The following is an 11,557-nucleotide window of genomic DNA, read 5'->3' on the forward strand; positions in this document are numbered from 1 at the left end:
AAGGATATACTAATACGTCTCAAGATTTCCCAAGCTGAACATAAAGACTGGAAGGAAGCTCTAAGTATATGAAAATGTACACTAACAAGATTAAATTGTAAATTTAAAACATTCGGTTGACGTTTGCTTTAAGGGGACTTAACTTTTAAATAGCAGAAGCGATTTTTTATTGAACAAGGCAAAGAACACTATCGACTAAGTCATCTTCAAACAACAAAACAAATAATAATCGGTCCATCCATTCTGGATACGATGCCACAACAGATACAGTGATAGTCAAAGTCAAAGTCAAGTCAAATGTGTGTATGACAAGTGATACACAGATATGTCGATCATGTAATGCCGCATTTTGAGTTGAGGCTATTAAGTCACGCGAATGCAGTCGTGGGCACCAGCTAGTTGAAAATGAATTTAAAAGAAAATAATTTCTGTTATATTAAAAGTGATGTGGGATTCGAACCCACTTATAAGGCGAGGATGTTGACTTGATAAAATGAACTTGTCTGCCTTTATAGATACTTTTATCGGTATTGGCAACTTTGGAAATTTTTAACCTTGTCTCATAAATAAATTTGTATCTGAAATATTTTTTTTTTTTTTTTAAATATATTATACACTCAGTGTAAAACTCAATTAAGATCGTGTAGTTAGTTTTACGGTAATTTTATTGAAGGTTAAATAATAATGTAATTGTATTTATTTCAAGATACCTCTATTTAATATAAGTATCGGAATATATGCACTCCCGAATGACTTCAAAATCAATATACCGAACCGTTGGTAAATTAAAATCAGATATCCAATTATCCCACACAATATGCATGAATCTATTTCAACTAATAATATAAACGCAAAAGTAGCTCAGCCTGTCTGTCTGTGGCTCTCACGGTCAAACCACTGAAACCGATTTTAATTAAATTTGATATTAAGCAAGCTACTACTTTTTTATGACTAAGGCCTGACGAAGCCCCCCCCCCCCCCCTACAACTCGACCGAAGCCTCTACGTAAATGATTTCATTCATAAAAATATCGTTAAAATTAAAAACAACATATGACTCTTATTTATTTTATTACATTGCATTGTATACATTTATAAACAACAATTTTTTTTACAAACAACTGATACAAATTCAAGTCCACGACAGACGTGGTTCGTGTGAAGGTCCCAGCCAAAACTTCACACGAACGAAATTTTTAACCATACATATATTTATAGAAATTTATTAAATAATAAATAATAGTATCTGTCGTGACATTATAAAGGTAAATAATAATATATATATCATTATATGTGAAGAATCGTATACATAGGTAGTTATCAATTTAAATAGTCATCATATTTATACAAAAGTTAACTTTAAGCAAACACATAAAGGACGTTGAACTCTAATTAAAATTGACGTCGTGGAAGTTCCTCTTAATCTTCATATACAGTTTGGTCAATGGTCTCTGGTGTTCTGGTGGAAAGGAAATGATTTGAGTTACAACAGATTTCATTTATTCACGATTTTTCACTTAACGGTATTTGTGGATTCCGTAACGTAAGTACTGGTGCAAGTCAATTGTTCTAACATCGACAATTGTTGTGTTTGGAGTTAAAGGGTCAGTGAGCCAGTGTAACAACAGGCTTAAGGGATATAAGATTTTAGTTCTCTACATAGGTGGCGCATTGGCGATGTTAGAATTGGTTAGTATTTAGTGCTAAAATCTATGGGCGATGAGCACTAACCATCTGTTAGCCTATTTGCCAATCTGCTTCTATCTGCACCGCTGCTGGCAAAATACCTACTTTGCAAATCGCTTATATTTCATTGATACACTCAGATTTTCTCACAATGCTTTCATTCACTACCAAACAAGAAAATAATTAAAACGAATTCAAAAATTCAGGGATACTTTTAAATGTGAGCTTGAACCCACATTCGTCGATTAAGATTCACGCGCTGCATCCACTGAACCATATTAGTTCTATTACATATAATTTCTAAATTAATTACCTTTTATAATAATTCTTCAAATCAAATCTTTTGATGTAAGGCGGACAGTCACACCTTGGGCGCCAGTTTTGTAACAATTCGCTGTCCCCTTCTCTCCCTCTATCTCTGACTCTTTCTCTCTCGTTTTGAATATTTGCAGTGATGTCAAATACATTCGCCAAAGGGTCGGATCGCTTCCCGTATCTACCATTCATGAAGAACCTATAAAAATACGTATAAAAGAAAATACATGAATTTAAGTGAAATAAAGACAATACAAATTTGGATTCTGCCGATAAGAATCGGCAAGAACCTCACTAATTACTGTTTCAGTCATATTCAATATTTTACTTGGTGGTAGGGCTTTGTCCGAGCCCATGTAGGTAGGTTCCACTTACTCATCAGATATTGGGCTGTGTTGACCACTTACCATAAAAAAATAAGAAAAATCTTTTTTCAATATTTAATTTTTTTTAAATTTGATTTATAATTTAAGATGTAACATATTCTTACCAAAAATAATTTCATTCTAATTAATTTACTCTCTCATTGATTCTATTTCTTGAACGTTTAAAAATAAATCAATGCAATTTAATGGCGACAGTAACTCCTAACTACTTGTCATTTCAATTAAACGAACGACGATTTCGTGTGACGTTAAAAAATAATTGTTTTTACTTGCAACGATGGGACTCGACTTTTATTATTATTATGTATAGATATATATATCATGTAATTAGCGCTATATAAGTCAAACATATCAATAGCAAAATCTTTATTCTGATTAGAATCTACTTTTCGAACCGGCGGTAAGTTTACACTGAATTCAACACTGTACAAGGCTATTCAAAAGTGCTTATATGAGCGTATCTGTGAATAAAGAATATTTGATTTGTTCGAATTGTTAGTGTTGAATTAAAATGTAAAGCTACCGAGAACAACCGGCAGTTAGTCTTTTCCACCATTTTAGTTACAGAGTAGGTCAGTAAATTACTATCATGTTAATATGTATCCTGTCTGGAAATCAACTAATACTAAGTCCACGCTTTTATCTTTAATATAACCTTGCATTGAGTTGGTAATTAGCCGTATTTATCAATGGTTTTTTACATGTGGTCAGATAATATATCACGGCTCAATATCATGTGGATCAAAAATGCTTAGAAGTACTACTTGAATAATGAATATTTATGTTTTTTGTGAAATACTTCTAGAAGTAAAACTAGTTTTTAACGGATTTAATCGCGTATATTAATTATTTTAACATCCCGACGTTTCGAGCACTTTGCAGTGTTCGTGGTCACGGGCAGACTAGTGAAAGTTACTTCTAGAAGCTCAAGAAACCTCCCAAGATTTTTTTTTAAATGATCCCAAACTTTTTCTCACCGACTGAACCCCTGAAAATCGGTGTACGCACTATTCGACCACGGAGGTCGTCTATGATGCATCACATGTTTATAATAACATAGGTATAATTACTGTAATTATATATACGATCCAACACTTTAAAGCCCTACAGTTTCATAAAATCAAAATGAAAATATACTTTAGTCGAGTAGGCTTTTACAAGTAGGTACTTTTGAATCGTCATTTTATTAAGTAAAGCTACCACCGGTTCAGAAAGTATGTAGATTCTAATGAGAAGAACCTTAACCGTCTTCAACATTTAAAATAATTTTAGCTAAAAACAATTATTATATGTATATAACATATCCTACCTGGAAGTCAACAAGTATTAGCTCCACGTTTTTTATCATCAATATAATCTTGTATCGAATAATATGCCTTCTTTACCGATGTATTTTTTACAAATGATTTGAATTTATGAATCGGCAAAGTTAAATATAATCTTTGGAATTTAATTGTAGAAACGGATACCTTGCCCCAAGAAGGATTCATTAAACTTATAAGATAAACAAAATAGGAAGTCATATAAAATAATATCAGGTGAATTATAAGTATACTAGTTTCCGTCCGTGTGAGAGGGACAGGCATAGCTGTTAGGTTACTACTTACTCTTTCTTGTACCCCTGGCAACATCTATGCAAAATTTGTGTATGCTCGGTTGAGTGGTTATGACAAAGCGTAACAAACAAACTCAATTTCGCATCTATAATATTGTTATATAAATAAAAATATTATAGATGCGATACTTCACTCATCAGTAACAACGTGATCACTTGGTCACCTCGACTATGTAGTCTGTTCCAACCACAAGACGACAAAAGCCAAATATACAACATTTGACAGCAAATTATCGCGATATCATTGGTCGAGAGCTTGAATAATCTATGATGTTAATTATGAAAAATAAAAATGGCGTTTTGAACGTCAAAGAAACTTTAGTGCACGATATAGCTAAGCTATATGCAAATCGCCTGATTTACGCGTACCTAAGGTTTGTTTATCTTTATTCTTGCTATTGGAATAGACTATACATTCGTAAATTTTGATCATTTAAATAGATGAACTTTATACCTGTCGGTGCGCGGAGCGATCATTCGCGGAGAGGAGCGGCCGTAGCGTGTACTCAAGACGAAGGGCGATGCTGACACTATTAACAAAAATGTACATAAATAGTCGACCGATCACCACCAGGTGGTGCGCTAGTATAAGAACATTCCCTATTCCCTCAGTATAATAATCTAAAAACTACTTACTTTCCGTGATGGAGAATTTATTGACACAAAAAACTTAATCTATTTCATATATCTGACGGGCATTCGAACCTAAAAGCTCCAGATAAATGGTTAGCCGATACAACATAAGGCATTTTTAGAATCAAATAATAGCTATAACAAATATCAATTCCTTTATTTACTTGGTGAGGGCTTTGAAAGAACTCATATCATTATACCGACAAACATGGACAGTACTGTTGTGTTCCGGTTTGAAAGGTGAGTTAACCAATGTTTCTAAAGCCACAGGAACATAACACTTTAGATCCCAAATTTGGTGGTGCGTTGATGATATGAGGAAAATTAAAAGATTAATATTTCTAACAGTACCAATGTCTAGAGGCAGTGGTGACACATACCATCTGTTAACACATTTACCATGCCGCTTACTAATATGACATTTAAAAAACATGTCGATTCGACGAACAGGTTGAGCAAATGTCTCGCGACTATCTAATTAACTATTATTATATCACCAAACAGCAAAAATTAGTGTTATTGCAGGAATGCAATTGGAATCGGAAGATTTGAAAGGTAAAACCCGGCCACTGCACTGACAAGGGACATAACATCTTTGGTTAGTAGCACGATACATGGTATGGTTACTATTTCTCACCCTGCGAAAGTCTGGGAGGTGGCGACCACTTACCATCTATTGGGCAACATCACATACATTACTCTGATCCCAATGTAAGTAGCTAAAGCACTTGTGTTATGGAAAATCAGAAGTTACGACGGTACCACAAACACCCAGACCCAAGATAATGTAGAATTAACTTTTTCTACATCGACTCGGCCGGGAATCGAACCCGGGACCTTGGAGTGCACCCGACCACGGTGGTCGTCATCAGCTGGGGCAATTGCCCATCTACCTATATTAAATAGAAAAAAAAAATACAGTAAGTAACTTACTTTCTGCTCGTTTAAAAGCCTCCGCATCGGCGAGCGCAGCGCAGAGCAGCGCCACTGCGCACGCCCAACGCCACATCGTTGAACACCTATTCAAGAAAAACTCTCTCTTTATTTTTATAGAATGTACTGGTATATTAAACACCAAATAATCTTAATGTCACAAAAATACGAAACGTAGTTATTTCAAAGCAGTTTCGATGCTGGTCCGTGATGCTGTTGTGGTAACTTCTATAAACTCAAACTCAAATTCCTTTGTTCAATATAGAAGTATTACACTTACTTATTGGCAGTCAAATTAAACACTACCACCGGTTCGGAAAAGGAAACACCCTGACCTGAGAAGAACCGGCGAATGAAACTCAGCGGGTCTTTTTTTTATTATTTAGATACATTGAATATGAATAGATATATCCAGGAGGCGATCGTTTCATTCCCAAGGTGTGCTATCAATCATAAGGAATATTAGAGCGCGTTGCTTTTGTGAATATCCCACTGCTGGGATAAAGCCTCCATTTTAAATCAATCCATATTGCTCTAATTCAGATCGTTGTATATAAACGTGGCAGTTTCATTCGACACGTGATCCTCACAATCATTTTAACATGTTCGCCATCTTGTTTATTTCAAATTGCTTGGAGTGTATTACTCCAATAATACTAAAAAAAAAATCCGTTAATAAACAGAAAGCAAAACAATACTTTTGATCGTATCCTTAATTCAACGAATTTCGAATAATTCTTCTTAGAAAATAGACCAGTTGTGATAATTACGTAACATTTATAAGCTTATCATAACGACAAATAAATATGTACGTAAATTGCTAGAATTAAATAATATTCATGAAATAAACATTAAAACATCGCCTTTAAAGATTCTCTACAATAATATAATTGTTTTTTTTTTTACATAGATTTCATTAGCAGCCTGTAAATTTCCTACTGTTGGCCTAAGGCCTCCTCTCCCTTTGAGGAGAAGGTTTGGTACACATTCCACCACGCATGTGGCAGAATTTCGTTGCTTTCCTTCACCGGCGAGCACGAGATGAATTATAAACACAAATTAAGCACATGAAAATCCAGTGGTGCCTGCCTGGGTTTGAACCTGAAATCATCGGTTAAGATGCACGCGTTCTAACCACTGGGCTATCTCGGCTCATCGATTTTTAAATTTTATAAAAATTAAAAATTCAAAATACATATATAATAATAAATTAAGCAAAAAACCTTGCATTGTAATAAAATTAATTTTAATAATAGGCAGTTACTTTAAAATCAGACTTAAAATTCCACATCAGATTAAAACTAAAGCTTCAAAAGTATCGTAGTTCTATTGTTTTTTTTTAATCTAAATGTTCATTGGTTAATGGAATGCATTGCCAGGAGAGTTGACCAATGGGGGTTCAGTAATTAGCGACGTTAATGAATCTGATTTGTCTTAACCCGTCGGTAATAAACTCGATTATAATAAAATCATAATCTTCATCATTAATGCGAACACGCTCCACGCCCACAATAATTAATTATATAGGGTGTTTATTTTAAAAGTTTCGTGAATTAAAAGTCGAAATATCTGACCCCTATGCTAATAAGGCGAGAAGTTTGAACGACGCCGCGGGGCTCAGCAAGTTTAGGATTGTTCGTTAACGAAAACTTTTTCTAAATATATTCATTTGTATTTTTTTTTAATAATATTCAGTGTGTGTTAGTGTTGATGTTTAAAAGTACATGTAATATAATATGATACTATATTATTTATCGGCTACGATTAACCATTAAATTACATTAGCAGCCTGTAAATTTCCCACTGCTAGGCAAAAGCCTCCTCTCCCTTTTAGGAGAAGGCTTGGAACATATTCCACCACGTTGCACCAATGCGGGTTGGTGAAATACAAATGTGGCAGAATTTCGTTGGAATTAGACACATGTAAGTTTCCTCACCGCCGAGCACGAGATGAATTATAAACACAAATTAAGCACATGAAAATTCAGTAGGCCTGGGTTTGAACCCGAAATCATCGGTTAAGATGCACGCGTTCAAACCACTGGGCCATCTCGACTCTTACGATTAACCACACAACACTTATTCAACCACCTAATAGCGATGCTTAGTGTTATGTTCCGGTTTGAAGTGTGAGTGAGCCGTTACAACAGGCACATAGGACATAACATCTTAGTTCCCAAGGTTGGTGGTGCTTTATCTAAGGAATGACTAATATTTCTTACATCGCCATAATCCTATATATATATGTTGCTGTAAAAGCTCGAACTACGGTAAATCTTAAGATTTTCCAGTAAAACCTAAGATTTCTTCTTAAGAAATCTTAAGATTTACCTTAGTTCGAGCTTTTACAGTGTAATATATATATCATAACTAATCATCAGATAGTAAATTTGTCTAACACTGTCTTGTCTAAAATGTTATTAGGAAATCTATTAAGAACAAAAAATAGGGGCTCAAAGCTCCTTGAAACAATTACAAAAAATCGAACTTCTCTGATATTATAAATAAGGGAATCAGGTACGAGTACAAATCGAATCTTAAATTAAAGCTTTTTGATCAGACTTTTAAATTATTTACATGTTATTTATATGCGATGGGATTTCTATGTGGAATATTAAAAATAATATTCCCAAGTATTAGAGTGTTTTAGTAAACTGCATTGTCTATTAATAAACTAACTCCTTAATTTTAACCATAATCGAAGCACTTTTGCAATTTTTTATTACTCATAAACAGAAGTATTATTATCAATTTCCATACTCCTAACTTAAATATAACTACTTTACAATTTTTACATCCCCAATTCCATCCTTTTAGGTAATCAAAAGCCGCAAGTAAAAGACAACTATACTTTTACTCATAAGCAAAACCTTAAGCGCCTATTTCCACATGTATGTTATTTAAAGATGGAGTACGTAAGCTATATTACCAACAGCTACATAACATCGTAAATTCTCAGATGATAAATTTTCGAAAAAGCTGTAATAACATTTACACTTACAGTAGTCGTAAACCGAATTCCATATGACGACCATTCATACAAACAATCACGCAAAATTACACCCTTTTAAGTGATAAATTTTCGAATAATACCATTTATAATTCGCGTTAACTCATTAAAAATACCCAATTACAATTTTTTATGTATCTAACGACCAGAAATGACGATTTTAACTTAACCGGTGTAAATGGAGGTGATTTTTGGAAAAATCCTTCCTCTGTGTTCATTTTTCTCTAACCCTCCTCAATTCCAAAAGCATTTTTTCACAAACTTTCATTCCGACATACCAAACGATTTAGGCTGTACGTTTTCAGTCTGAGATTTTAGAATTTTATCAAGTAAATACAAGTATAATAAAGTTGCACGGGCTTGCTCTTCTAAAATTAGTTTAAGACTGACGTGTTCTACAACCTGTCCATCTCCGAATTTAAAATATTTTAAGTATTGAGCCTTGTCATTAATATAATAATAACTGAGATATAATTTTATTGAAAAAATATGATAACAGTGATTGGAGATTGAGTACACTTAGCTCAATAAAGAGTCTTCGCAGAACACTAAACGAAAGTTCGAGGTACATCATTCGAGATCCGACGGAAAAATCAGTCTCTACGTTCCTTTTACTTTTCTTTGACAACAAGGAAATTATAAAGGCTTGTTTGAAAATATAATTTAAATACATATAATAATATATAAGTTCATTTTTAATAATTAAGTCCTTCATCCTTCGCCTGTTTTTCATTAAAATATCAATACAGAGGAAAAACCAATTAGTTGGTTTTATATATGTATATTTTTATTTAAGTAGGACGGGCAAATGGGCCACCTAATGGTAAGTGGTCACCACCGCCCATAGACATATTATTTATTCCTTGCATCTCCAATGAACCAACCTTGGGAACTAAGTTACTATGTCCACAGTGCCTGTAGTTAGCTTTTATAAGTACGACGTCAAAGAGCAAAAACAACAATAAATAATCATTGTTAGAATTCGTCGTTTCTTCTCGAATGAATCTACATTCCGAAATAAGCACAAATTAAATACAATCTCGTAAAGTTACGACTTAGAAGTGCTCGTTGATTTTGTCAAAGCATGAAGCATGTATCAAACACATTTACTTAACTAATGGAAGACAAATTTATAAAGAAATGCATACGTTTTATATTTTAAGAACGATAGCTTTTAAAGGTGATATTTTTTTAGTTCTTAAGAGCTGAGATGGGCCAGTTGTTAAAAGACTTCTTAACCGATGATTGCGGGTTCAAACTAAGGTGAGAATTGAATTTTCACATGCTTAATTTGTATTTATAATTAATCTTGTGAGAAAATCTTCATATGTCATTTCACAATAAAATTCTACCACATGTGTACCAAACCGTATGGAGCAGCGTGTTAATATTAGCTCCAAAGCTTCTCTTCGAATGTAGAAAAGGCCCAGCAGTGGGATATTAACATTGTACTTAAGTCTTACACTAGCGGTTAGAGTCGCTTTGTAATAAACGAAGGCTGTCAATAAATTTACAACCCTATTTTTATTGGTTACTTTATAAGTCTTTTACAAAATGAATGTTAAATCCAACGAACGCCAGTTAAATTTAACGTCACGAGACATACGTTTATATTGCAATTAAAGTTATAGAGCCAGAATTATATATTTATTTTAAGTATAGCTTAACAGCAATTCAAAACCAAATCATAAAATACTAACATGTTAAGAATTTCATAATTATGTTAGTGGCAACACAGAACTGTTTATTATTATTTTGTAATCTTAACATTAAAATATTTTGAAAGGAAATTATTTTATTTAATTGTTTAATTAATTTAAATGAACTTTTATAAGACGTGTGAGTTAAATTTACTTAACTATAACTAAATATAATTTATCATATGATAATATAAAAGATAAATAAAAATTTGAGTTGCATAATCTGGTTATAAAAATGGATTATCGTGAAAAAAACTGCTTCTATATTACGCAAAATTGAATTATAGGATGTCTTCTAAAAGACTTCAACGCGTTCCGCTCTAAACTATTGCAATATGAAGGATAATTTCGAAGTATTCTTCAGTTACAGTATAATCAGATCAATTTATAACATATTCTAATAAAAGTTTTAAAAAAAAATTGTAGTCTTAAAAAAATGTATATTACGAAAAATACTAATATTATCACGAAAACTCTTAATATTTTTTTAATTTATTAATTATAATAAAATAACTCACCTTTATAAGTTCACGAAACGGTATTATTAAGTGATATAAATATATTAATTCGACGTCCAGCGCATGTGACGGCAGGAGTCCTTCTGCGGTGTCCCGAGCGAGGAACTGAACGCCTCCTTCCTCGCGCCCACCTTCCCACTGATAATACCTGGCACTGACGCGCCGTGATAACAGACTGATAATTTATACAAAGCCTTTAAACATTTTAATATATACTTATTATTAAAATATAGCTAACGTAAATTAAAATCATTGTACGACATATTGTTCACGCGGTCTAGAATGACAAAAAAATTAAAAATATAACACCTCGCCTTTCTTGCCACCATTCCACGCGGTCGTGATATAACTTATGTTAATAATTCTTATGTAAATAAAAATTATATGATATTTAAGTAAATATATATTACTTATATGATATTTTAAAGACAAATACTTTGAAAATGATGATAATTACAAATAGTTAACGAATATTTGTTGCTATAAAACTTACTAGTAAAATTTAATAGTCATAAAACTTACTCCATAATCTCCTCTAAGCTCAAATTGTGTTAAAGTAGTAATAATATCAGTTTCGCTCGCGTTTTGAGTGTTGGACGTATTTTATATCAAGTACTAAATTATGCCTCTTCCGCGTAAAACTTAACATAAATCAAATATACATTATTTAAGGCGGCTCATAAATGTTGATATTTAAATTGTCATTTTTGAAAATTCTGTTGAATGTAAAGCAACCGGGTGGTACGGCCTTAACTATATACA

The 11,557-nt window shown here is 32.9% G+C and overlaps 1 protein-coding gene across 1 annotated transcript; it reads right to left on the reverse strand.

The window, feature by feature from the left end:
* Window positions 1-1,105: 1,105 nt before the first annotated feature.
* LOC125074315 lies at window positions 1,106-10,920 on the reverse strand. The gene is made up of 5 exons (XM_047685610.1): window positions 10,796-10,920; window positions 5,568-5,652; window positions 4,456-4,531; window positions 1,999-2,199; window positions 1,106-1,458 (listed from the first exon to the last, which is right to left on the reverse strand). The coding sequence occupies exons 2-5, from the start codon at window positions 5,641-5,643 to the stop codon at window positions 1,419-1,421; spliced, it is 393 nt and encodes a 130-aa protein (XP_047541566.1). The 5' UTR covers window positions 5,644-5,652; window positions 10,796-10,920; the 3' UTR covers window positions 1,106-1,418.
* Between the last annotated feature and the right edge of the window lie 637 nt (window positions 10,921-11,557).

Source organism: Vanessa atalanta, chromosome 27 (assembly GCF_905147765.1).
Source record: "Vanessa atalanta chromosome 27, ilVanAtal1.2, whole genome shotgun sequence".
Taxonomy (NCBI): domain Eukaryota; kingdom Metazoa; phylum Arthropoda; class Insecta; order Lepidoptera; family Nymphalidae; genus Vanessa; species Vanessa atalanta.

Excerpts from the sequence above, each read along its gene's own strand:
- LOC125074315 (XM_047685610.1), bottom strand. The coding sequence starts at position 5,643 with ATGTGGCGTTGGGCGTGCGCAGTGGCGCTGCTCTGCGCTGCGCTCGCC. Across the intron at positions 4,532-5,567 it reads GGCTTTTAAACGAGCAGAAA|TGTCAGCATCGCCCTTCGTC; the intron begins GTAAGTTACTTA and ends TTTTGTTAATAG. Across the intron at positions 1,459-1,998 it reads TTGAAGAATTATTATAAAAG|AACACCAGAGACCATTGACC; the intron begins GTAATTAATTTA and ends CCTTTCCACCAG.